The 25,511-nt window shown below is 52.8% G+C and overlaps 12 protein-coding genes across 12 annotated transcripts; 6 read left to right on the top strand and 6 right to left on the bottom strand.

Annotated features, from left to right (window-relative positions):
* PG998_004051 (dead deah box protein) lies at positions 1–1,677 on the top strand (the record flags this gene model as incomplete). Its single annotated transcript, XM_066870869.1, has 4 exons — positions 1–447; positions 582–1,110; positions 1,163–1,542; positions 1,606–1,677. 4 exons carry the CDS (start codon positions 1–3, stop codon positions 1,675–1,677), a joined length of 1,428 nt encoding a protein of 475 aa, XP_066734619.1.
* A 936-nt stretch (positions 1,678–2,613) lies between these two features.
* Positions 2,614–3,957, bottom strand: PG998_004050 (Phosphoglycerate mutase-like protein; the record flags this gene model as incomplete). The annotated part of the gene is made up of 1 exon (XM_066870868.1): positions 2,614–3,957. One exon carries the CDS (start codon positions 3,955–3,957, stop codon positions 2,614–2,616), a length of 1,344 nt encoding a protein of 447 aa, XP_066734618.1.
* Positions 3,958–5,053: 1,096 nt separating this feature from the next.
* Positions 5,054–5,850, bottom strand: PG998_004049 (uncharacterized protein; the record flags this gene model as incomplete). Its single annotated transcript, XM_066870867.1, has 3 exons — positions 5,054–5,494; positions 5,579–5,622; positions 5,769–5,850. 3 exons carry the CDS (start codon positions 5,848–5,850, stop codon positions 5,054–5,056), a joined length of 567 nt encoding a protein of 188 aa, XP_066734617.1.
* A 992-nt stretch (positions 5,851–6,842) lies between these two features.
* PG998_004048 (uncharacterized protein) lies at positions 6,843–8,832 on the bottom strand (the record flags this gene model as incomplete). Its single annotated transcript, XM_066870866.1, has 6 exons — positions 6,843–7,193; positions 7,297–7,808; positions 7,870–8,111; positions 8,226–8,329; positions 8,454–8,620; positions 8,676–8,832. 6 exons carry the CDS (start codon positions 8,830–8,832, stop codon positions 6,843–6,845), a joined length of 1,533 nt encoding a protein of 510 aa, XP_066734616.1.
* Positions 8,833–9,242: 410 nt separating this feature from the next.
* On the bottom strand, positions 9,243–9,573 carry PG998_004047 (uncharacterized protein; the record flags this gene model as incomplete). The annotated part of the gene is made up of 2 exons (XM_066870865.1): positions 9,243–9,314; positions 9,373–9,573. 2 exons carry the CDS (start codon positions 9,571–9,573, stop codon positions 9,243–9,245), a joined length of 273 nt encoding a protein of 90 aa, XP_066734615.1.
* A 281-nt stretch (positions 9,574–9,854) lies between these two features.
* On the bottom strand, positions 9,855–11,609 carry PG998_004046 (1-phosphatidylinositol-4-5-bisphosphate phosphodiesterase; the record flags this gene model as incomplete). The annotated part of the gene is made up of 1 exon (XM_066870864.1): positions 9,855–11,609. The coding sequence occupies one exon, from the start codon at positions 11,607–11,609 to the stop codon at positions 9,855–9,857; it is 1,755 nt and encodes a 584-aa protein (XP_066734614.1).
* A 349-nt stretch (positions 11,610–11,958) lies between these two features.
* On the top strand, positions 11,959–13,869 carry PG998_004045 (uncharacterized protein; the record flags this gene model as incomplete). Its single annotated transcript, XM_066870863.1, has 5 exons — positions 11,959–12,009; positions 12,063–12,583; positions 12,721–12,850; positions 12,921–13,055; positions 13,111–13,869. The coding sequence occupies 5 exons, from the start codon at positions 11,959–11,961 to the stop codon at positions 13,867–13,869; spliced, it is 1,596 nt and encodes a 531-aa protein (XP_066734613.1).
* Positions 13,870–15,331: 1,462 nt separating this feature from the next.
* On the bottom strand, positions 15,332–17,415 carry PG998_004044 (uncharacterized protein; the record flags this gene model as incomplete). The annotated part of the gene is made up of 2 exons (XM_066870862.1): positions 15,332–16,287; positions 16,515–17,415. 2 exons carry the CDS (start codon positions 17,413–17,415, stop codon positions 15,332–15,334), a joined length of 1,857 nt encoding a protein of 618 aa, XP_066734612.1.
* Positions 17,416–17,922: 507 nt separating this feature from the next.
* On the top strand, positions 17,923–18,480 carry PG998_004043 (uncharacterized protein; the record flags this gene model as incomplete). Its single annotated transcript, XM_066870861.1, has 1 exon — positions 17,923–18,480. The coding sequence occupies one exon, from the start codon at positions 17,923–17,925 to the stop codon at positions 18,478–18,480; it is 558 nt and encodes a 185-aa protein (XP_066734611.1).
* A 639-nt stretch (positions 18,481–19,119) lies between these two features.
* On the top strand, positions 19,120–19,746 carry PG998_004042 (uncharacterized protein; the record flags this gene model as incomplete). Its single annotated transcript, XM_066870860.1, has 2 exons — positions 19,120–19,458; positions 19,594–19,746. The coding sequence occupies 2 exons, from the start codon at positions 19,120–19,122 to the stop codon at positions 19,744–19,746; spliced, it is 492 nt and encodes a 163-aa protein (XP_066734610.1).
* Positions 19,747–21,428: 1,682 nt separating this feature from the next.
* PG998_004041 (HET-domain-containing protein) lies at positions 21,429–22,850 on the top strand (the record flags this gene model as incomplete). Its single annotated transcript, XM_066870859.1, has 1 exon — positions 21,429–22,850. One exon carries the CDS (start codon positions 21,429–21,431, stop codon positions 22,848–22,850), a length of 1,422 nt encoding a protein of 473 aa, XP_066734609.1.
* A 1,344-nt stretch (positions 22,851–24,194) lies between these two features.
* Positions 24,195–25,296, top strand: PG998_004040 (cytochrome P450 ClCP1; the record flags this gene model as incomplete). Its single annotated transcript, XM_066870858.1, has 2 exons — positions 24,195–24,680; positions 24,781–25,296. The coding sequence occupies 2 exons, from the start codon at positions 24,195–24,197 to the stop codon at positions 25,294–25,296; spliced, it is 1,002 nt and encodes a 333-aa protein (XP_066734608.1).
* Positions 25,297–25,511: the final 215 nt, after the last annotated feature.

Raw genomic sequence — 25,511 nt, 5'->3', positions numbered from 1 at the left:
ATGGCAGACCAGGATCCTGCTGTCGGCAAACAGAGCCCATCTCCTTCCGAAACCGACCTCATAAAGCAGCCTCCCTCTTCTGCAACCGAAGACCCCGATACCGCCGCCGCGCGCAAAGAGCTTCGCAACACGGTCATATCTGACAAGCCTGATCTTGCCCCATCATCAACCATGGCTTCTTCTACCGCCACAGACCCAGATGCCGCTGCCGCACCCAAGGACACACCCGATTACGAGAACAAGATGAAGGACCAGATTTCTTCCCCCAAAAAGAAGCGCGCGCACGACGAGGTCGACCAGAACAAAGACTCTGCTCAAGACGCAAATGGCGATGTCTCACCGCTTGGCGCCGACGCCAACCTCAGCAGAACCAACAGATCAGAGCCCGAAAAGAAGCGCCCACGAGACGTCTCCAGCGAGACAAAAGCTGCCGAGGAAAAGACTGCTGTACGTCCAATTCTCTCTCCCCCTCTATTTCCCTCTCTCTTTTACTCTTCCCATCTCTTCAGCTATCAGGTGAATCCTTAAATCACTACCGTTGAGATGCCACCAAGTCAAATGCTGATAAGAACATTGAACAGTCCAAGGATACCAAAGAAGGCGGAGATAAGACAACTAAGACCACCTCGAGCTCAGCGTTCAGTAGCTCCGGGCTTTCTGGCTTCGCGAACACGGCCTCCCCATTCCTCTCGTCCGCAGGCGCCAAACCCTTAACTTCTTTCGCTAGTCCTTCGGGCTCGCTTTCTCCCTTTGGCGCTGCTGCCACTACGAAAACGGACACTACCAAGTCGGTCTTCGGCGGCGCCGGCCTCTCGAATGGTGGTGCCTCTCCATTTTCGCAGCCCAGTAGCTCCTCGAAAACAAGTGTCTTTGGCTCAGGCGCAGGTCTGGGTGGCGGTCTCACCGGGCTGGGTGGCTCCAAGTTAACGTCCTTTGGCAAACCCGGTGAATCCTTCAAGAGCAGCAAACCTGCCAAGCCTTTCGGGGCACCGGAGAGTGACGCCGAGTCAGACGCCGAGGAAGCGGATAACGGTGATGACAATGCTGGCGACGAGGACAGGGAAGAGAAGGAAGCTGACGACGATAAGAAGAAAGTCAAGCTGCAGAAAAGTAAGCCGGTTCCGACTGTTTCACATGCTGACGTGTGCTAACCAAATCACAGCCAATGTAGATGACGGCGAGGCTGGTGAGGTTACGGTCCTCCAGCTCCGTGCACGCATATACTTCTTGGACAAGTCTGCCACGCCTGCTGCCTGGAAAGAGCGTGGCGCAGGGAATCTGAAGATCAATGTGCCCGAGGCCTGTGTTGATTTGGACGATAACAACATTCCCATTCCCGGTTCTTTCGACGCTTCCACTCTCGAAGATGCCGAGAACAAGAATGTTCGCTTGATTATGCGCCAAGACTCCACGCACCGCTTGCTTCTCAACACCGTCGTCATACCCGCCATGAGCTTTCAAGAGAAGCCCACCAACAAGACGGTGTGTATCCTGTTCACAGCGATCGAGGACAAGGGAGAGCCAGTCAGTATCCAGCTGAAGGTTAGTTCATCATCTATTAAATCCGCTACACCTCAAGTGTGATTGCTCTAACACGTTGCCTAGTTCAATCCCGCCAACGCCAAGAACTTCCTGAACGAAGTGGGGAAGATTCAACGTGAACTCCAGTCGAACTAGGTGTCCGATACGGGTCTACCTGTTGCTTCCCCCTCGCGAGATTCCCTAATCTCTAACATTACGCCAATGGTTCGGGCTCGCACAAGTCCATCCCCTGAACACATCGCCTGTGGGGCCACCAGCCAGACTCGTCAGAAACCCAGGGTTTCTACCGATTCGGGATACGATAGTCGCGAGTCTCAAGATATGACCCACGATGAATGGGACGGAGGAGCATTTCCTATTCCTGACCAGACCAACCCTTACCAGGGCCCGTTGCGACGCGGTCTTGGTTCCCCAGTGGCTACAGAAGAGGTCTGTGAGCCAAGTCTTAGCTTTGGAGCGGCGGCGCACTCTGACTTGCCAGAGTATCGTTCGGGCGATGAGGGGGATATTAGCACCTTTGTCCCAGATACACATACGCTGACGGATCATGATATACCCAAGGTCGAGGATGATGATGACCAGATCCGAGCAGGGAAGACTGTATGAAACGACGGGCAACAAGTTGGATGATGACCAGATGCGATACATCCAGATTACCATGGCGAGGAGTGCGGAATAGACGGAGTTTAAGGGCCGGCCAGCGAGCATTTGCATAGGGTCTGGTTTGATTTGGCACGTGGGCAGACTGCTCTACCTACCAGACGGAAGGGACCTGACAAGCAGAACTTGGACATAGTTTTAATTGTCGCATCGGACTGGCAAATACCCCCGTTTCTAATACTTGTTCTATCAGCGTCTTGTTTCGAGTCTCAACCGTCCATATTGAACTCTGGGCCATGTCTGGCTCCTCCCATGGGATATAAAAATAGCGGTGATAGTTTATGAGGTTTCCTCGCAGGTAGGAAGTAAGTAAGGGCTGTCCTTTAAGCTGAACAACTAATACATGTAATTCGTTATATTCTAAAATTATCGTCGTCCTCCTTCGGTCCTTCGAACCACACATTTCCCCCTCTATGTGGAACAAACAGCCTGCCATCGTGCATCGTCGTGTCGGACAGCTAGGGCGGCCTTGACGGTCGCCGAAGCCATGAAGTCGGACACTTTGCAGGTGCCGTACTCGTCGCTTTCGCATCCGGACGGGGCTAGATCAAAGTTGGCCTCGTTGAGTAGCAGCTGGATTCGCTCCTCGCCGCCATTGCAGTCCAGATTATGGAAGAGCATCTGCGCGGCAAACGGGACTTGTCGGGCCGTTCGCCACTGTCGTCTCGCATCTACGGGGCCCTTGGCGGGGTAGGTGTTATCGGCGGCCAAGTTCAGCGCCGCGAGGCCCAGATCGATGGTGGTGTCGTGCCCGAAATTGAGCGACAAGGTCTCGCTCCCGGCGTCGTTGAGGAGGAACTCGGTCACGTTTCCCACCAGCATGCCCCCAAGTACCGGGCCCATGTCACCGGGCAAGCCGTAGCCGAAAGCACCCCGCATCAGGAGGTCGAGTTCGTATTCAAAGGCTAGGATCTCGGCAGGCTGGAAAACGTCGCACCACGGAGACGAGTTCTTGCCGTGGACGGCGGTGCCGTAGGCGCAAGCCCACATCATGCCGTGACAGTGCGCAGCAGTAAAGTTAACGCCTGGGTACGGCTTCGCGAGCAATTGGTTCAGTCGGTCTGCCACGGGAGGCAGGTAAACATTCCCCCACTCGGCAACGAGGGCGCCGCCGAGACTGTACTGCCATGCGGCACATGTGTCCATAGGCGTGATCCACGAGACGGTTTTGTTATCCTCGGCGATGAGATCGAGCTCCGCGGCCGTGGAGTTCGCGAAGTACGACTCCATGAACGAGCGCGCCGACGCGACGACGCGCTCCTGGTCGCCCACCAGGACCCGCGAAGCCGACAGCTGCGGATACCGCCGGCGCAGCGCGGCGCCGTGGTCGCGGAGCTGCTTCCTGCCGATGGCGGTCAGGTCGTTGGTGGTGAAGGTGCTGTTCCAGCTCTTGCCGCTGCCCTCTCCTTCCTCCTGCAGGAACGCGAAGCCGACCGGCACGGGGGCCTGCGGCGACGAGAACAAGGCGCTCTCGTTGCCGATGTAGTAGGCCAGGTTCCGGATCGCGCCGATCTCGTCCGATAGCGGGTTGCGGCTGCCGTGGCGGTGCACCAGAAACGCTCTCGAAACGGAGCAGCCGGGCGGTACGCCGCCCGATAGCGAGGACGGCGTGTTGCTGGGCTGAAAGTAAGGAGACAGGTTGCCTAGGTGCTCGTATAGGTTGAAGTGGCACGAGGCGGCGGCAGCGGGTGGCGATGCGATGGCAAGGGCGGCGAGGCCGGCCTTAAGGACCTGGCTGACGGAGTTGGCAACCATAATGACGAATGAGTGACTGACTTCGGCCGTAGTGAGAGGGGATTTGAACAAGCAATGCCAAATGCATAGACCGAAGAAGACGGAGAAGGTAAGGTGGGCAAGGCGGGAGACCCTGAGACGGCTCGACGGGCGTTTCTTAAGATGGTCGGCTTTGCCACGGCCTCCACCAGGCAGACTCTCCGTTATCGTTCCCATATCGACCACTTCCCGACAGCCCGGATCGGCAAAGACGCTAGCTAGGTTATTCCCCGGTTCCTTGCAGCTCAGCCGGTAGTGCTGGGAACGGGTGAAGGAGAGTGGTTGGAGGGAGGTGGGTTTGAAAGCGACCAAGAACGTGTGCGGCTAATCATGCGGCCGTCATTGGCGGGTCAGCTTCCCGATGAAGCAGGTGCTCTGGCGATGTGAGGATTGCTGGAGTCCCCAAATTCTATGTGTGTTTGGAAGCAGCTGTGGTTGACAGTGGCAGTTGGGTTCTATTTTGTCGGCGTTTCGGTGAGACATGGAGCGAACCCGCGACTCGCCCAATTCTGAGCTCTGGCCATGCATGCTGTGGCAATAGTCGTGCATCACCGGTAGTCCTTTTCCCAACATTAGCCATCAGGGTGCTGGCATAAGATAGCTACGGAAAGAACGTACAAGCAGATCAACTGCTCGAGCCACTACCAAGACAGTACTCCGTACATACAGGCAATTCAGCCGACCATCCCGATTATCAATCCAGACTAGAACACTCCAACCGCAGCAAACAAAGCCAATCCTCCAACCAGTGCTGCTGGACTGCCGCCCATACTGGCCGCGCCATTTCCTGCCATCATCGAGCTGGGCTTCGGGCTTTCCGTCATCATCATAGTCGTTGCCATGGTCGGGGTAGTTGATGTCATCATATCGGGCATTGCGGCGGAGCTCGTCATCATGCTGGGAAGTCGTGCTGAGCTCATTGCCGGACTATCACCTGCGTCAGCGGGCTGAGCGGGGTTGAGCGCCGGGGAACCGGGACCAGTACCATTGCCAGACCCACGACCAGAGCTGCTGGTTCCGTTGCTGCTGGTTCCATTGCTGCTGCTGCTGCTATTACGGCCACTGGATCCGCCGTTCATCATGCCCCCGGCCGCAGCACCTCCCCCTTTGCCTCCCCCTTGCCGGCACCTGGAGCGGACAGCGCAGCGATCCCACCCGCCAGGGCCGCGTTGATCTGGTCAATAGACCCCTGGGCTATCCCCTGGCCAACCCCGGGCACCTTGGAAACAATTGCGTCCCCGAGCGCCTTCGAGGCCTTTTGCTGGTCGGCAATCGATGTCGCCGCTACCTGCGTTACGCCAAGGGAATCAAGAGCCGGCTTTTTGGCAACCAGATCCTTCATGGTTTGATTAACAGAGGTCACGAGGCTGTTAGCTGTGTCTTGCAGCGAGAGCGCGTCGAATACACCGAGGGCCTCCGCTCCGTTCACTTTCGAAGCCGATGCTTGCATGGTCTGCTGGATCATTTGCGACGCCTGCAGAACGGGGGCTGCGGAGTTGACATCGTTACTCGATATGGCCTGGGGAAGGTGCTTGATTAGTTTGTTCTCGGAACGCGTTGGACCGTGGTCCTTCTAGGAGAATAACGAACTGGTATGACCTACTTTGATCTTCGTGTCTAGTTGACCTAGGGCATCGGAAACGGCACCTATCACATCTTCGCGTCAGCGTTGCTCGTTTTGAAAGCAAACTGCACACCCTAAGGGGAAAGACAGGTAACACAGCGGTGAGCTGCATGCTCAAATCCTCCCAGAGCACGCTGCAAGGACCGAATGAGAATCAAGATTCACTTACCAATAGCTTGCTGGATTGTTTCCAGCTGGGCGCAGGCGATACTCGCGAGAGATGCCTTCAAGAAAAGAGAAGCCGGCTTCATCTTAATGGTATGCTGAAAGAGTGTCAGAGGGAGATTGCGTCAAGCCTGTGAAGGGTTTAAGAGAGAATGATGTGATATAGGATGGATGGGTCGGATGACAGTTCCCATGGCCGGTTTTATAGATGGAGGAAAATATCTCTGTGTCAGAAGTCGAAGTCTGACTCTGAGAGGCCGCGAATGGTTCATTGCAAAGACGAGATTCCTGAAACATTCTCGGACAACCTCGACAGACAGGGGATATGACCAGCCCGAACCTCGACCGGTCTCCTAATCCAATCGCTTATGGCTGTCACTAACATCCAGGCCAAGGCCTCGAAATCAGATGAACCCAAAGTATATAGGCGATCGGTACGGATCGTTTCGAGTCTCGGATATACGTTTCCATCCAGAAACGCTAGCAATGTGTTTCCTGGAACAAGGAGGAAAGTCTATTGCTCTTCTTCGTGCTGACATGATGAGCGCCACGTCTCAAGTCTCATCAGCGACTTCACGACGCACCAACCACAACCACAAACAACAAGCCAGTCCACGGGCATACAACCAGTCCTGTCCTTTATTTGTCATCGATTGGAATTACATGTTCCGGTGTCCGGGGGACCTAGGGTATCGAGAGAAACTTGTTGAGGGTGGGGGTGGGCACATTGACACACCCGTCTGAGCAGTGTCTATTACGGTGGCCTCCATTTCCTGACAGGAAGTCCCGGCGTGCCCATGCAAAGACTCGTCCAGTTTCGGGGGCACAGTCAATTTTGGAACCAACAAGCAACCGCCGCTATCTAGACGGATTTACGACAGGTGAGGTTATTGCTACGGCTCAACTACTGTCGTGTTGCACGAGGCGGGAGGTCATCTATATCCGAGTTCAGCACGTCCATCGACCCCTATAACCGCTTTCGACATGGCAAGGATCCATGATGCTGAAGGTATATTTCATTAACATTGCAGATTCGCCTATTGCACTGCTACCCATCCATAGGGTTGGGAGTCTCTCTTTACGATCGCCGTGATGGCTCCTCATCGCTATGGTGCGCTTTATCTGGCTCGACCATCGTCTCATCATCGTCGTGGTCACCATCATCTGACCCATCCTCTGACCCCTCGTCGTCTTCTTCTTCTTCACTGCCTCCTTCATCATCTTGCTCGTTGTTACTGGCTTGACCATGTGTGCCATTCTGTGGTTGCGTGCCGCCATTGTGGTCACGATTATCATTGCCAGCTTCTTCTCCCTGATCCGATTCTTGCCCTTCGTCCTCCTCCTCATCTTCATCGTCTTCCCCGTCCCCCTCTTCTTCCTCATCCTCGTCTTCATCGTCGTCATACCAGTCAGGTATGAGGTTATTATCCTATTCTTGTCAGTACTACTCTTCCAAGACGTCAATCAACGAGTTTCTGGTCCTTGGTCGCTCCAAAAGACGCTAGAAAAGGAAGTATTCATCTCCGACTTACCGCCTCGCCGTCCTCGCCGTCTTCGTTACCGTTAAGCCTGCGCTGTGCTGCCTCGCGCCCAACCACAGGGAGCTTTGTCACGCCCCGTTTCTTTGCAGCAGGGGGTACAAGATTGGGGTCAAGCAGGCCAACCTGGTAGAGCACCGATGCTTGATCCCAGTACAGCCTTTCGTGTCCAATTTTGCCTCCTCGCAAAGTAACTATGCTGACCATTATTACTTCAACGTGTTTCTTGGTCGGAGGGATTGAGGGCAAAATCCATGGAATTTCGGTTGTGTGCTTGAAGGTAACGTGTATCTCGTCTACGACGCGATTGACACCCAGCGTCCGCGATAGCAAAGTGAGCCTTAACGATTTGGGCTGCTTGGGCTGCAGGAAATAATGAGCATAAAAATCTTGCAGCTCGTCGGCGTCAATTCCGCCAGTGAGGGTCGGGAAATAGGTAACGGCAGGCGTTGTATTTTGCGTGTACGTCGACAAACACTTTTTCAAGTCCTGGCTGTAGTATTTTGCTATCCAACGAGACATCAGTATTGTGCCGATGTCTTCTTTGCACAGTGATAGGTTACTCACCATTTACGTTCTCTTCGTGCTGCCTCTCTATGTTGACGTCCCTCCTGAAGGCTCTTTGCGCAGCTGTGAGGCTTCTAGTCCAAGCCAAGTCGGCACTGATAGCATCGAATGCATCTGACGACTCTTCGGCGAACCCAGGATCGGCATCGTACGAATACGCTGGGTAATTGTACTTGACCAGTTTGCCTGTTCCGAAGCCCTGCTTGATTGGGCGCGTCACAGTTCTCTTCTTTCCCTGGATCCTATCGGCTCTCGGCGTTAGTATTGCTCTTATAGGGCATAAACACGGCGTCTCAACAACGAAGCCGACCAGCCAACACCGAGAAAGGGAGGAATGGACCTCGAAAGTTGCTTACCCGACCATTTGATCTTGCTTTACAATTCCAATGGTTTCTTGGCCCTCGGCGAGATGCACTAAAACGTTAACCCCCCTGGGAAACGTGTCCTTGGATCCGGGATGCTGGTCGGGTAGTAAGCTATCAGAAGACCGAGTTTGAACGACGGGTTGTTGTCCAGAACGTGAAAGAAAGATAGACATTCGGCAGCGGCTCGACCGTATGCTATTCTCTGCCGTCAGTTCTCACTTGTCCGAGGAGATGAAGAAACGGAATGAGAGTCTGCCTACCGACAATGCCAAATGATTCACAAGGGCCCAGATCTTGGGTTGCCAAGGCTTTGAGTTGAGCCTGATAGTCGCTGCCGCCGTCTCCCATCCCGATGTACCCGAGGACGTCGTAGCCCTCATTCTCCACTGGAAGGATGTCATCTCATCGAAATCCCCATCCTCCTCTTCGGCCGTTATGTACAGCTTCGGTTTAGACTTGGGAAATTCATCGCTGAGGAAGCTCTGATCGTTCGGATTGGGGCCGGGGCCGGCCATTGACCCCCTGTAATGGCCAGTGTGCGGCCGTTGCGCTCTTCGGAGGGCAGAGCCGCTTCCACGATCTTAGGCACGTCGAACATGATGTTGCTTGGTTGTCAGGATTCTGGATGGGCAATTGAGATGCCGTCGGGGGCCTTGTGCCATTCGTACTTAATATATACCTAGCTGACCTGCTGACCGGGCCTGACGTCATTGTCCATGCAAGCCTGTTTTCCATCATCCACCGCATCGTGATTGGCGCTCCAACCTTCTTGAAACAGACGCAGGAGCGAGCAAAAAGGACCTCGAGGTCGCAGCATTGCAGTTGAGTCGTTCGACTTTATGTTTTCCAAGAGGTCGTCGTGTTCTCTCCCAGAAGACAATGTTGTGTCGGTCGTCGGATTCTACCCGTCGTCGCATAGTTTTCTCCACTCATCCACCAGTGCTGCTGCTTGCGCCCTGCCTTCCTGCCCAGCGGGCCCCGCCTGCCCCGCCGCCCCCATCATAAATACTAAAGAACACACATGTGGTGTTCAACCACGAAAAGCGAAAGTATCGAGTCGCAGCCGTAGCACCGGCACATCTGGCCGCAGGTCAGTAAGACTCATCAAGGATGCCCCCTTGATTGCCAAGAACAATACCTCTTCTTTCCCACCGGGGACGCAGTCGAATATCTTGCTTGCGTTTTTCTCCGTGCCTAGCAAGACCGCGCTCCAGCAGGCGGCTGAGTCTATGACCCGATAGCATGGATCCGGATCGCAAGGACCGGGTTGATCTTGCCGGACAGCTGCTAGTGCTGGGACGAGCGAGCCCAAGAGGCATACAATCACCGACGGTTGCATTTTCGTCGACTGAAGCGACGCAGTATACGTTGTGAGGCTAGTTTTCAAGGAGGAGTAGAAAAGAGATGGGAACTTGAAGAAGCATTGATAGGAGCAACAACATATATGTATCACTAGCCAGGCTCGCGGCAAGGGACAGCCATGATGCAAGGGGCATCTTGTACGGTTACTGTTTGATTTAGCCTATGTCACAGGTGGAAGAACCGAACGGAACTGTCGGTAGTTGTTGGCACCTCTTCCACATCGCCGATCTCCTCCCCCAGCCGACATCCTCCAAATAACTAGATATCTTCGAACTCGAACTTTACCAGGAGAGAGCATCTGGTCTCCGCGCCTTTCAGATCAAGCATCCTGATAAAATTCCACTCCCCCGGCCGAATATATAAAAGCCGAACCGCGGCTACGCAAAAGGTGGGGTTTCTGGCAAACGAATCGTCGGATTTGATAATGAGTCGGATGAAGCACATCTCGTTGTCGTCGTAGTCCCAGGAGAGTTCTTCGTCCCATACAGGGCTGTCAGGCGGCGGATTCTCGCCCCGATGGAGAAACCCGAGCTTGTGTTGGTGATAGTGGCCGGTCTTACGCTTCGTAGCGCCGTTTTGATCGTTGGGGTGTATTAGCGAACATGTCAAATATGGCTTTATATCCGCGTCACGACCTGGAGGCAGGGGGATATCTGTCGCTCCCGCCACCTTCAACCGCAGCCTCCGCCTCTGGCCCGTGTTCAACTGTCCATTTCCACCGGGACGCAGGGCAGCTGGCTTCAGCACGTACCCGTCTGTCCCGCTGAACAATGCCTCATTTGTCTGCATCGACGAGCCGAATGTTTGCCAATTAAGAGCACAAATCTGGGAGCCTATTGCCCAAAAGGAGACGGGCTTTAGATTCTTGGAACTGATGCGGGTACCCTTCGGAAAGACACGCACAAGGGCGGAAGCGTTGTGCCTGGCAATCTTCTGGTTGTTGGCTGGCATGTTGGCAAGGAGTTGGGTCTCTGAGACGTTGATCAGGTGATGGTGAGGTTCCCGCTTCCATTCGGCTTCTTCGAACCAGGAGTTGTCAGGCGGCTTGACGGATTGGGCATAGACTCCAAGCTCAGCCAACTCTGGAATAATGACGTTGGAAGCAGCTGCTGCCTTTTGCTCGCGGTACTTTTGATGGGTGCGCTTTTCCTCTTCGTCCTCTGAACTCTCCGATAAGTCGTCCTCTTCCATGGCCTCATTTGTGCCGTGCCATTCCACTATCACACACACCTTGGATCCCAACTCGTCTAGTCGTACATGCTCATCGGCGCCGTCTTGCTCGTGGTGTCCTTTGGAGCGCACAGCCTTGCTGAGGAGTCGATCGCCGAAGACCTCTTTCATGATGGAAACAAGGCGTAGCTGGCCGTAGGGAGAGCAGTGGTTCTCCAAACTCAACAACAGCGGAGCAGCCCGGTACCCCTGCTCGTCGACTGCCTCGGCGGCTTCCTGATCCATGACATCGCGAATGGTCTCGCAGACAGCCCTGAACGAGATGTGACTGACGAGAGTATATCCGTGCGTCACCTTCGGCTCCTCTTTGTCATCGCTGTCCCATGCGTCAATCTCGACACAGCGGGCTCCTGTACGAAGAGCGCGCTCATAAGCCGCAGCAGAGCTCTTTCCGAACAACTGATGAGCCATGAGGTACGTGTTGTGACTTGAAGAAACGAAGTACTCTGCGAGCGTGAAAGAACGGTCCGTTAGGATGGCAGGAACTTCTATGTGTGGGCGCTGCACCAAGGCTTCCAAGGCGGGTGTGGATTGGTCGGAATCGACAGCCGCTTCGGCTTCAGTCAGTACCTTCTTGTCGACCAGGAAGTGCCTTAATGCATTGCTGACTCTGAGTTGGCCGGTGGTGATGGCAGTCCGACGTCCTGCCCGTCCACCTCCGGCCAAACTCTCGAAATCGATCTTTTCGCCGAACTCCTCGTCATCGTCGTCGCCCGTGAGCTTCGAAAAGACGTTCAGCTTGCTCAGCCGCGAGCCTAGCGAGGCGGAGGCGTCGTCAGACATGGATGATGCTGATTTTGCGAAAGCACGATTGACAGCAACTTCGAAAAATCCGACTTTCTCAGGGCGAGTATGGTAAAGGTGAGTTTGTGTGAATTTCTGGGAAGAAGTAGGGGCTGTCTCTCTGACCCAGCTGTTTCAGCCGGCATTTCGGCACCCCAGAGTCACCTTCTCAGCTGGTCCTGCCTTGCTTACGACGATGGACATGACACTTGGCTTACGCCGACAGTGAGTTTTGGTGGGGGCGGGATGACCCCAAATTGTGGCGCTTGACGGCTGGCTGGCTGGCTGGCTCACTCAGCTCGAGGCAACAAGGTAAAAAAAAAAAGTATTACTTTCTCTTGCAAGTATCATGGGCGAGGTGGTCAGGTGCAGCTCATTTCCTGAGAGGTCAAAGTTCAACGTAAGCGATCGAGTTGTTGGTTGGTGTCCGATCCGATTCTACCGGCGCCGCAGTTCTTAAAGCCCGGTTACCCGCCTAGCCGCCCGCAAGCTGACCTGTACGTTGGCCCTGCTGTACGTACTACTTTGGTCCAGGGCCTGGTTGTTGTCGTTGTTCAATTTCCAACCACGCCGCCATTGCATCGTGCTTTCGCGTGCAGCATGGGCCGCTTAAGCCGAGGTTGCCTCAAGTGTCGAGAGCGCAAGGTTCGATGCGACTCGACCCGACCCTGTTGCTTGCGCTGCATCAAGCGAAACGAGACATGCGAAGGCTATCGCGACGAAGCCTCGCTGACATTTCGATATGAAACCGAAAAGGTAATTGAGCATGCCCGAGTTGCAGCTGCACTATATCCCACCACTTGCCGCACAGCTTCAGTCGTTCGTCGTCGGAGCCGATCGGCGGAAGGAAGGAGCCCAGCCACGCCCAAAGGCTCGGCCGACTCCTCCCTTCTAACCTACCCGTGGCTGAAGTCGACATCCGAGAATGCCCAGGTCCAGAAAGAAGACCGAGCGGTCGAGCAGTTCATGGACAGGTATGTGATGTACCCGTGCAATGAGACCTCGTCGCCTGGGTTTCTGGAACATCTACCCTCTTTGTTCATGGAAGTGAATGTCGACGGCCGGTGTGCACTTCGATGGGCTGTCAGGGCGGCTGCCTACGCCGAGGCAGCCAGAGACTCCGAGGAAGTCGCGTTGCGCAGAAGGCTTTGCACTGTTACGGCGAGGCGCTGTCTGCACTTGGCAAGTCGCTAGCAGAAGCAGGAAAGACACCTGATGACCATGACTTGATGACAATCGTTGTCTTGGACCTGTTTGAGGCAAGAAAGGCCCACGCCGACTATTCAATAAATAGCCTTCTAACACCACCAGGCGCTTTTCCTCCCAGACACCTCTCAGGTCGGTGCCCATACCCAGGGCATGGCCCAGATCTTGAGGCTACGGGGTTCAGATCAATTCTATAGCCCTAGGGGGTGGTCACTGTTTAGGCTGGCGCACCACCGTATCGTAAGTTTTACGGACTACTTAGCTACGGCTTGAGTAAAATGCTTACTTTTCCCAGCAAAAGCACCAGCTGGCTTTCAATCAGCCCGCCCTGAGCGAGTCGCCGATGTGGTTTGAACAGCTAAATGATCGAGTGCCATTCGTCCGAATAGAGAAGAATGCACACGAGATCAAGCAGACGTGCGAGAGAGCGCGCAGTTTGTTAGAACACGTGAACAAGGAAGACGTGTCTGTTTCTTACACCATCGAGGCTCTCCAAGAATTGTATAGCCTCGAGCAAACAGCATCCAGCTGGCGGCAAGGTCCCCAATGGCATTTCCGATCGCTTTCCATACGCGACTTACCACCAGACCTTCGGTCCTTAACCCAAGATATCGAACTCCATGGAGATGTGTGGAAAGCCTACGAGCTCAATTACCACCGCACAGCCCAGATCTTATTCCACCAGCAACTCACAAAGGTGGTAGATGCGGTGCTGGCCAAACCCGGCTTACCAGAGGACATGGTCCTTAGCTTGCATGGCATGATGGACCAATCGGCCAATACTGTCTTTGCCCTTGTCGAATCAATATTGGCGACCGTCCCTCAGTCACTTGGGGATATTGACCACCTGGGCCATGTTGCTGACGCCCGAGATGGAGTCCCCAAGTGCAGGTCCATTGGCTGCTATCTCCTTCTTTGGCCGATCAAAATAATCAAAAGCCCGGCTTCCACCGCGTCTTTGGACCAAAGAGACAAGGCCGGTTCGGTGTATGAACGGATCCGAGACCATACTGGAATGAAGTCCAGGCTAGGAGATCTAAGCATGCTGCCGTAATCTCCAATATGAGGCGCAGTTAAGTGAAGCAACATCATCTTTACTGGATTAGAGAATGATGTCTACACTAGGGAACGGCCATGGGACCACCACAGACTGCTGCTCCTGCACAACTGCATTCTAGTCGAAGGATTACAGCCATCCACGTCATGACAAGACAGCCAACGTTGATGTTGGTTTTGAGTTTGCTTCTGGGCAACAAGCAATCGCCTGTCGCTGGATTCGATGGTCAACTAGAGCCAACAGTTGCGAGCGGCCGTCATCGTCAGATGGGCCATGATTGAGTGCACCATCGGCAGCCAACATTTCTTCTTACATGGCATTCCCCCAATCGGGCGCACTCGGCACGTCTCCAACTCCGCATCGACAATCACCACAACTAACAGCTTGCATCCCCCAGCAAACCCCGCTGCGTGTCGCATCTCGCATGTCTATTTAAAGTTCTTCACTTGCTTCTCGGTTGGCACAATACTGTGCAGCCCAACATAAACTCATCTTTCATCGTTGGCGAGATTTATACACTTCAGCCATGCTCACCATTTCTAAACTGGTATTCGCTATCGTGGCCGTGACACCTACGATGGCTCTGCCTGTGACCCCAAATGGCGTCAATCCTCCCGAAGTACGTTAAGCACCGAGAGACCGCCCCCGGGCCCATAGAAAGAAGCCACACGGGTGTTGCTGACAGTAGCTATCTAGTTCGAAGTTGCCGCCAGGGACACATGCAGTACCAATAATGACTGTCCCGCCGGCGCGTGCATTTGCAGAGGAGGGTGTCACTGTATCTCGGGACCCCCGAGAGCTTGATGTTTGGATGTGAGCTCATCCGAATTGCTCTTCGGTCACTCGATCAGCTCCTAAGGAGAGAGGAATCATGTGTACCGAGAATATCCGCCCAGCTCCTACTGGAAGTGTCACCTAATACAATAACAATACCATACGCTCTTCTTCACTTGAACCCCAACCACGCTGCGTCCCATGATCGCTCACTTAGGCAAGCCATGATAATATGCTTTTTGAGCAGTACGCCATTTAGCCTCATCATATAAACGAAGATAAAAGAATTGCCTCTACAGGTGCGGCTTTGTCGTACTCACTGTTAGCCCCTTGGAAATCAACGGGCAGGGGAGAGCCTCAAAAATACTGCCAACCACTCTTGGGTAATTTTATGCACTACAATCACAGTGATCTGCTTCTTTAATCAATCAATTCCAGGCAGACCCAGGGAGCTGGTATTGGTGCCAAGTTACGCGCCTTGTCGCCGCTGTTATTGGCCAAGAACAACGATAATAGCAATATCTGCTTTCCCATAGATTGAGAAATACTTCAAACGGCATGCCCGTCATGTATTTATAGTGTGCCAACAACTCATCTCGCGCCGGATAATGCCAGGCCCTGCTTGATACAAGAAACACGCTGTGGTTTGACCCTCTCAGAGAGCTTTTCATAACTTGTCTTCATCTTACCACCTCGCGTTTTGGTAACCCACGTTGGCATTGCTTACTTTACAATCATTCGGCCCATACCATTGAATACACTTAAATGCATCCCACCTGTCGTAGTCGTAATTCTTTCTATCGCCCTTATAACTTGTGGCGGGCCTGGTGCCCTGGAGCTTAGCGACAAAGTGCATGAGACCTTGTTCGACAGTTCCACCCTTGTGTTTGATTCTTCCTTTTCTCATGGGTGACAGAAGCGTGTCAATTGCCGTCCTCTCGTCTTCGCGGTGCTCGCTCGTGTCCACGGCCAAGGGGTCTGCGCCCTCATTGACAAGATGGGCAAGAAAGCCGCCAAATGACTCTAGTATGTCCCGCGTGTAGGGACAGTAAACACCCCTAGGATGATCATGTAGATGGTCCTCGACGAGGCAGTCGGTGTGGACGAACGAAGAGACCAATTGGTGGAGCGGCGTGTTCCTGGAGGGGTACGGGCCATTCTTGCTCGCAACGCAGTTGATGTCGGCCCCAGCGCGGACAAGAGCACTGATACTGGTCCGTCCTATGGCTTGGCATTTGATCCAGACAGACGGGTGACCGACCCGGCTGCGCAACCCTGCCTTATCCACTATCACGCGACGGAGCAGGGAGTCCTTGGCAGTCTGATCTAGCAACTCCCATTGGGGTTTCAAGAGCGCCAGAAACTGCTGCCACAGTCCCTCGACATCGACGACGGGTTTGTCACCGGACCAATCAGTTTGACCGTCGAGCCGCACCAGTATCCTTGCCAAGTCCGGTCCCGTGCCGTTGTGCTGGACGAGGAGCCTGATGGTGGAGAAGAACTCGGGGATCGCCAGCGACTCAATGCCGCAATTCACTAGGAGGAGCTCGACGGGGGACGGAATCCCCTCGAAATTACGATCGTGTAGTTCTTGGTTGAAGTTGGTGTACGCACGTTTGAATGGTGTCGCAACAGGACTTACTACATTCGCACCTAAGGCGTGTATGAAATGATCTACCCCTCAGTTGGGGTGAGATGTGTGGCAGTATCCCACAATTGGATTGCTTTGATGTATACGAGAAGTGGTGTGGTGCATACATGATATGGTGGTACTCGTGAGAAGTGAGCCTCTGGCGATAGGGACGGATCATGGATGTGACATGGCAGATTTACATCTGCGCCACCAGCTACGCAAGCATCCAGCATACTAGGGTCGCCAGTCTCGGCCATGTAGTGTGCAGCCACGAAGATGGGGATGTGGGTGTGGCCGTTCGAGTATTCGTTGCGCAGAGAGTCGTCCACGTTGACCTGTGCTCCTCGCGCGACGAGCAGGTGGAAGACTTCGAGATCTCCACGCAGACAAGCTGCACCCAGAGGCGTCATGGGTCGCTTTTTTCTTGGGTCGTCGTGAAACGAGGAAGGGAAGGCTTGGTTAAGGGATGCACCATTATCCACCAGGGTTTCCAGCAGCGCAGGCGTGGCCCAGCGCACCACCTCCGGGAACGGCAGTCGGCTCAGCACGGCCTTCGCCTGCGAGCATTCCTCCTTTCGGCCGTCCTGCCAGTATGGCGTCTCTGCACGAGCTTCCACGAAGGCCTTCAGAAAAGCCACGCTCTGTACCTCCGCCAGCCTCTCCGCGAACGTCTTGAGCTGCGAGTCTAGTCCCTTGACGCCGCTGTAATCGCGCGGCGTGATACCGGCGCCTAGTTCAAGAAGCAGCTTGAAGGCCTCAAGCTGCCTTGCCTTCAGGGCCAATTGGAGGGAAGAGAACTCACGGTAGCCCGTGGCTTGGTCGACGTGCAGGACGGCTTTGTTCGATATATACCGCCGCAAGACCCCCGGGTTTGCCCCATAAGAAGTAGCTTTCCGGATGGCAGGCAGATTCCCCGTAACGCAGCCGTCTCGCAAAGCCGCATTGCGAGCGTCGTGCGTACCGTACAACAGAGGCTCCAGACGACGGTTGAGAAAATGCGAGCACTGCGACAGCCGCGCAAGTGACATACAGTCCAGGTGGTCGCAGTCGCGCAGTCTTCCAAGTGTATGACTGATGAGGAATTCAAGAATCGAGTCAAGGATCTCGTTTGGGAGAGCCTCCAGAGACGATACCATGTTCGAGTGTTTCAAGAGCACGCTTCAATGTAGGATGATAAATCTACCAACAGATGAAAGCCCGGCGACTTATCGATTTATTTATTTCGATCGGAAGTGTAGATGCTGCCTGAATCTCATGGACTTCGATGACTCACATTGATGATGTGCGGATACGAGACAAACAACCGCCCTGCCGATCGTGTTGCAGGTCCGTCATACTCAAGTGCTTACTTGGCGAGGGGCACAGTTGCAGTCTAACTGTCTCTAAAAATACGACCAATCATCCCATATTTTGCGCGAGCCCCCTACCTCCCCAATGCGGTTAGCTGCGCGAGGACTTACAAATGGTGGTATACCTGTATACGACGACAACCGTTGTAGGTTTGCCTTTGCCTTCACCAAGTATAAAGGGATCGAGTTGCAACTCAAAGGGCTGACATGCTCAGTCCTGAGTACCATCTACTAAACAAGCATCTTTTCCCCTCCACCATCACGTCAAATCTACCCTCGCCTACACCCACAGCCATGCCTCAGTCCACCAACCCCCGTCTCGTCATTACGGGCCATGCCGCCGACGGCAAGTCCATCTTCCACACCGACGAGGCGGTTGAAACCTTCTACCCATTTGGGCCAAGCATGAGCTCCTTCTCGACCTTTGACACGCGGCAGGCCGTACCCGTAGCTAATCACAACAACATACCCGAGGAGTCTGCTTCCGCGCCAATGACGGCAGCCGCCGTTCAGAAGCTGCCGCGCTGCCCGCCAGACGGCGTCTTGTTCTGCGTGAGCAACATCCCGCCCCTATTCAGCGTGCCGCTGCACCGAACGCAGAGCCTCGACTATTGTATCGTCGTGTCCGGGGAGATCGTGCTAGCGCTCGACGAGGCAGGCGAGGAAAAAACCGTGCGGGCGGGCGAGTTCGTCATTCAGGGCGGCGCGAACCACCGCTGGATCAACCGCACTGATGAGCCGTGTCGTATCGCATTCGTCATGGTGGGCGCGGAGAAGGTGACGCTCGCCAACGGGACGGCATTGGAGGAGACGGCGTTCAAGGGGTCTAACATTCCAGAGCGTGCAGGCTGAGAGTTGGCTCTGTGAATAATAAGGATTTGTTACATAGCCCGGGAGTAATTCCAAGGTTGAGATGGAAGTGATCTTTCTTGTTGGGTATAACTAGTTGGGTAGATTGTCTGCATTACGCTACTGAGATTGCTGCTTTTTATTAAAAGAGACGCCCGCCAATTCAACACCAACGTTAGGAGACTTGATACTGTTCATACGAATGCAATGCCTAGGAGTGAGCGTGTTCAGTTCCTTCCCGCCATGGATCAGACTGTGGGATAATGGAAGTTCCGGTTGTCTACACTTTTCATGTATCGTGAATAGGGGAAGCGGGATCGCTGTGTCACCAAACTAGCAGTCACAACTTCCTCCGCAATAAAACATTCTACTTTTTTTCTTCTTCTTCTAACCAAGCAAACCAACCGCTTCAAACTTTATCTCGCCATTGTCCATTCCGTCTTCGGCATCTTGGTTATCGTCAAATGGTTTTATCAAGTTACGCATTTCTTCAAACCATCCCCCTCAAGAGCCACTGTTCAGAATAAAGCCTTGCACCCCCAATATTGCCTTTCTGGATTTTGATTCGTGCCTGGTTGACCTAATGTAAATAAATAGTACACCAAAGCCACCAATACACGACACCCGAGAGCCGATAACAAGATGACGCCGCCACTTGGAATTCAAACTCTTTCTATGTATATGATTGTTCAGCGAGGTATAATCCAAACCATTACTCCCGTCTCCTCTGACATTGCGGGCCGTGTTGCCCACCATCCCCCAGGGCTTGATCAAGGCTTCTCGGCTGTGGCAGCGGCTCTAAAGACCTTCTACATATTCTCATACTGGTGCTTCAAAAAGATCTGGAATGGTACAAGGGATCACCCGACATCCGGAGAAGGCGTGATGGTAGAAAATGTCCTTCTCGGCTTCAGCCTGGGTAAGGTGGTCTCTCACCACGACGCGGTTCAGTTCCGCTTGTGCTCGCTTATGGATGTCGGGGTGAGCGAGTATCAGAGCCGAGGACCGCTGCATAATGGACGCGGTAATCTCTACCCCGCGTATCATAAAGGCCGACACTTGAATGGCGAGGTCGAAATGTAATGACAATTGACACTCCCTTACCGTCGCTCATAGGGCGCTACTGCCGTCTGCTGCTCTGCCCTCCCCAAAGCGCCCTTGGCCCAGCCTCGGGCTATCTTGGAAGGCCATTTCTTCAGCGCTTTGATCGGCGTCATCGTCGCCCGCATCTTCCGGCTCAACGACCTAGACGGTGGCGAGAGTTACTGACGCCTCACTTGGCTGGCCGCCACCATCATCTTCATGAAGGCGGTCAAGCCCATCAACCCGCAAGCGGACGCCACCGCACTACTGCCAATATCAGCAGCCACATGAATGTGAGATAGCCCACTGAAGAACTGTCCGCCTTGTAAGTGCAAGTGATCGGAATACAGATGATCTGACATAAATGGAGTGAATCCACTCGTTGTGATTCTTGGTGTCGATATGATTTCTTTGGAATTAAATCGACGACAAAATGGGACAGTATCGACTCAACACATACCTAAAGTTGCGTGCTATACACGAAATATCTAATAATAACACATCTCTTTACCAGAATAGCCTAGCAAATGATCTCAGGGGCTCCTGCGGCGATACGAGGTAATAGCTAGTTACTTTTGTAGTCGAGAACATGCTGTCGCACCTTCCGAGCTTAGCTCCTTAGCCGATTAGGTATCAGACGGTAATGTAGATCAGTTCCAGGCAAATACGTACACAACTGGTTTCCCATAGAATCCAATCGATGTATTCTTAATTTTTCTCCTCACCACTTATTTTATTTCCCGTGATCCTCACGGTATTACCAGTCAGAATAGGAGGCACTGGATGTTCTTCAAATCCAGACTTGTATCAAAGGGAAGCGCTGTGTCCAGTACATTTCCTAAATTATTAGAAGTCATGCTTGATTGTGGCTCAGCCACGTTGGCTGCTGCCTAAAGCAATCAGGCATCCATCTGCATGCAATTTACAAAAAGCCGGTTTTTTTTTGTTTCGCTATGAAATAGCGTCATCCAGTGTACCACGTACATATAAATTTCCACATGTCTGCGCAATCGCCCCGATAGGTTGCAAGTGCGTTCATAATCAAGAATTTGAAAGCTCTAAGATTGCCCCATGACTGAGCTCTTTATGTCCAACAATTCCTGCAAAGCTCGGATTTTGGACCCCCTCTGAATCCCTCACTTGCGAGGTGGCCAAATACTACCAAAGTCGCTATGGGAATTTGTGCCGCTTGCTCAAGGGTGATAGGCACCTTGGTTTCCCGTGCGCGGCTTGGGAGTCTTGGATTTACTGTCGCACTGACGCTGCCGAAGTATCACCAAGAGAAGGTGCTCGATTGTTGGATATGCACTGAACTTTTCAAGTGGATGGAAAGTGAGGACGGAACAGGCCTTGATGAATGGTACAGGAATGATCTCGAGGTGGAATACTGTGCAATAGAGCTCGGTATGGTTGACAAACCGCTCGAAGACGGCCTACCTCCCTTCCGCATGAGTGTATTTCCTCACGGTTACAACAAGGAAAGCGGAGGTTGTCCGATTAAGCTCGACTTCCTCTCTTCACAAGGTATTGCAGTATCTCATTTAAACCAGAGCGCGCCCAAGAAATAGAAAAGTGACAAAGCTTACTCGTTATTACGTTTAGCACTCTCGACATCTCGTTTGGAACGTGCAGTCTGTTCTACAGCGGACCTGAGTCTTCTTGAGAAATGGTTCCACGAATGTTCCACAAGCCACGAAACTTGCAAGCACAGTGAACAGAGTTGGTATCCGACTCGCTTGCTCTATCTGGGTTCGCAAACCTGCGATGTCAGACTTGTCGTTACGAGCGAAATTCCTCTCCAAGGCCGATATATAACGTTAAGCCATCGCTGGACCAGCCAACCATACCAAAAGCTGACTACTGCCACAATGGAGATGCTGCAACAAGCGGTCGAGGTTGAAAGTTTACCATATGTATTCCAGGACGCAATTACCATTGCCCGTCGCCTTGGCATCTATTATCTATGGATCGACTCCCTATGTATCAAACAGGATGAAGATCTTCGTGACTGGAAGGTTGAGTCCGAGTCCATGGGCCGAATCTATGCATCAGCCTGTTTGAATATTTCAGCTACCTGGTCGGTTAATTTGGGCGACAATCTACTGGGCAAGAGAACTTGCGTTACCATGGCCGCCTCTCCAATCGAGATTGATATGGGAAACTTAACACGTACATATTACGCGTTTGATGGTGACCTTTGGTCCGACGAATTTGATTTCGGCCCTCTGAATTACAGGGGATGGGTTTTCCAGGAACGATACCTGGCCAGACGGGTGGTACACTTCGGCCAGAGTCAAATGGCGTGGGAATGCAAAGAAGGGCGAGCGTTGGAAATGTTCCCTGACGGGTTGCCAAGATTGCTAGGCCAGCATCCTAAATTCGAATGCACATGGGCTACGGTACAGTTAACGTCACAGCAGCCCGCTCAGTCCAAAGTTCTGGAATTCGCTCGAGACTGGCAGAATCTCCTAGAGAACTATTGCAGGTGCGATTTCAGTTTCCCAAGAGATAAACTGATGGCTTTGAAAGGAATATCAACACAAATTGCGATGAACCGGCCAGGAGATTTCTACCTAGCAGGAGCGTGGAAGAGCACTGTCTTGTTTGATCTATCCTGGCACCGACACGAGAGTGAGCGCAAGGAGTATCCTATCGCCAACACGTATGAGCGTGCTCCCAGTTGGTCCTGGGCTTCTGTTGATGGATCTGTACAGTTTCCACTGGCTCAAGAAACGCTTTCGAATCTCCTTGAACGCTACGCTGAGGTGGAGGGCTTAGCAGGTCATGGTATAGTCATTGACGATAAGTTTGTTACTACTGGTACAATTCGATTGAGAGCCAGCTGCATACCACTCAACCTTCAATTATCCGAAGACAACGATATAACTGGCTTCCACGGAGCAGGATTCCAATTTTCCACGACCAAGGGCCCGTTCAGGTCAGCAATTTACTTTGAATGCACCAACGAGGTCTTGTTTTCCCTCTCTCGTTCAGGGAAACTCCTACTTATCCCGCTTTTCTCCACGAGTCACTCTATCTACGGTATTATCGTACAGAAAGTACGTGGGGTTGGTGAACACCGACGAGTTGGTGCAGTCCGTATTACACTTATGGCCATTACAGGTGATCTGCAAGAGCCTGGAGGCAATAACGACATAATGGAAATGGACCTCGACCACCGAATTTCCCACATGGACCACTTTTCAGAGAAATGGAGTATATCCGCCATTATATTCTCACACTATCTTACGCAGCAAAAGCCCGGCTCCCGTTGCATCAACATCTCTTAGGACCGTTGGAATTGACGCTCAAGAGTATGGCCCCAATATCTTGACTTCAAAAAGACAATTGACAATGCTCGCGATGCTGTGATATGTAAGTTAATTGATACCCCGTTCCGGGCGCCTCCACTATCCGAGCCAGAATGTATCAACTAACAGGTAAGAGCAAACGAATTGATCGAACCTGCCAATAGGGCTAAAAGGGGGCACAGGGATAGGTTGATCAACTAAGGCTTAGCTTGGTGGGATCATGTATTCCGTTCACAAACACAATGAGTAGCCACCAACCATTTGCTGTTATGCCATCAAAAAATGCGATCCGGCGCTTGCCATTTTCGGGGCCTAGGACAGCGCTTTCTCTCTTTAATGTGTAATTTTGATTTGATATTATTACATTCAATAGGGCACAGGGTAGAGATTAAACGATATACCGTTATAATGCTAACAAGGCCTGGTTTACCTCGCCAACGGGCCGATGGTTCGTTAGTATGTATGGTCTATTGCGTTAGTACTGTCCCGGTTCTGTGCTCAAGTACACATGTCGGCATGCATGGTGTTGGTTTATTTTCTTTTTTGGTAGTTTGCGCCGAAAACAATTGTTCTATGCTTTCAGTAGAATATGACTTCATGGCTCGCACCACCGATACTATGCTACGGTCTGACGTCTTCATGCTGGCGATCTCCCCGGCGGAATAGCAACATTGCAAAACCCCGACGGAGAATATAGGGAAAACACCTATTATACTTCCTCCCACAAGCATTGTAAGCACGCACGATTGCAGTATTAATATCCGAGTTATCTCCTTTCTCAGTCGTCGTACATTAAACATCCATTGTCCTTCTGCTGCTATTTTTGATATTATTGCTAGCTGAGCGAGCCACAAAGCAGATATGTCAAGTCCTGGATCGCCTGGTATTATCCAGGGTTATTACATCGACACCACTCAGCTTGCAATGCTAGTTGTGGTCTTGGTAAGGTGTCATATCCACTCGCAAGCAAATAGGGGAACGCTTTACTTATCAGATTTGATGAATTAGTCTGGTATTTTTACTATTATTACGTCGATATACAACGGCTTTCTTCATCCTCTAGCGAGCTTCCCAGGCCCTCTCTTGCATCGATTATCCATCATTCCTCGAACGAAGTATCTTATGTCTGGCAGGCTTGCTTTCCATGTCGCCGATCTGCATGCAAAGTACGGCCCAGTCGTCCGCATCTCTCCCAATGAATTGGCCTTTTGCGAGCCGCAGGCTTGGCAAGACATATACGGCCGTCGACAGCAAGGTCAGGAAGAGCTCTCCAAGTACGTAGGGTTCTACCGGCCAGTTGCGAGGAAAAGCCCGGCGTCCATCATGTCAGCCTCGCGTCACGACCATGCCCTCCTCCGCCGGCGGCTCGCCCCTGGATTTTCCGACCGCAGCCTGCGCGATCAGGAGCCCATCATCGGTGCGTACGTCGATCTGCTCGTCCAACGTCTGCGCGAGCATGGAGGAGCAGGGGACAGTGCCAGAGCCCTCAACATGCGCGAGTGGCTTAACTGGACGACATTCGACATCATTGGCGACCTCGGCTTCGGAAGCCCGTTTGGGTGCCTGGAGAATAGCGAATACCACCCCTGGGTCAACAGAATGACCAGGAATATCAAGATCACCGCTTACATGCAGGCCCTATACGAGCTTGGAGGAATTCGATTTGTCACCTGGATAAGCCGCAGCGGCTTGTGGACATCTCACACTGAGCAAAAGAAGCGTGTGAATGAAACACTACTTCGGAGAATGCAGTTAGAGACCGAACGGCCGGATTTCATTGAGGGTTTGTTGAGAAATCCTGATGGCTTGGTATGTATGATAGCCGGTGGTCGTCGTCCTGTCCAGCATCATCTATTCGAAACCAATTTAATCGCGTGGCGCTTATCACGGACTAACACCCCTATAACAGACGCATGAACAAATAGCGGCGGCCGCCTCGACCCTGATTTCTGCAGGCTCCGAGACCACAGCGACACTTCTGACCGGGGCGATATTTTTTCTCGCCAGGAACGAAGACAAACTTGCCAAACTAACCCAGGAGGTACGTGCCGCTTTCGTCAAGGACAGCGAGATCACCTTGAGCTCGGTCAGCTGCCTCTCATACATGCTAGCGTGTCTAAACGAGTGCCTCCGCATGTACCCGCCTATCGCCGGGGGCCTCCCGCGCGTGGTACCGGCAGGAGGGGCGGCGGTGGCAGGCCGGTTCGTTCCCGAAGGCGCCATCGTGGGCGTCTGGCAGTGGGCCATTAACCACGATGAGCGGTTCTGGGCCAACCCTTGGGAGTTCCACCCGGAGCGGTTCCTCGTCGACCAGAACGACCAACGCTACCAAAACGACCTACTCGACGCCATGCAGCCCTTCAGCATGGGGCCGCGGAACTGCATTGGGAAGAAGCAAGTACTGCCTTCTTTTTCTTTTATTTAGAGAATGTGAATTGACTTTGTCATGACTAGTCTTGCATATGCGGAAATGCGCCTTATTCTGTCGAAAATCATTTTCAACTTTGATCTGCGCTTGGCGGATAACTCTGAAGACTGGTTAGAAAAACAAAGAGCCTATTTCCTCTGGGACAAGCCAGGATTATATGTGCACTTGACTCCTGTGTCTAGCTGAATTTTGGGAGGATGTTTCGAGGAATT

This window comes from Apiospora kogelbergensis (genome assembly GCF_038363985.1).
Source record: "Apiospora kogelbergensis strain CBS 113332 chromosome Unknown utg000002l_segment0_segment0, whole genome shotgun sequence".
Taxonomy (NCBI): Eukaryota; Fungi; Ascomycota; class Sordariomycetes; order Amphisphaeriales; family Apiosporaceae; genus Apiospora; species Apiospora kogelbergensis.
The sequence above is the reverse complement of the archived record's forward strand: the minus strand, read 5'-3'. Positions and strand labels throughout refer to the sequence as shown.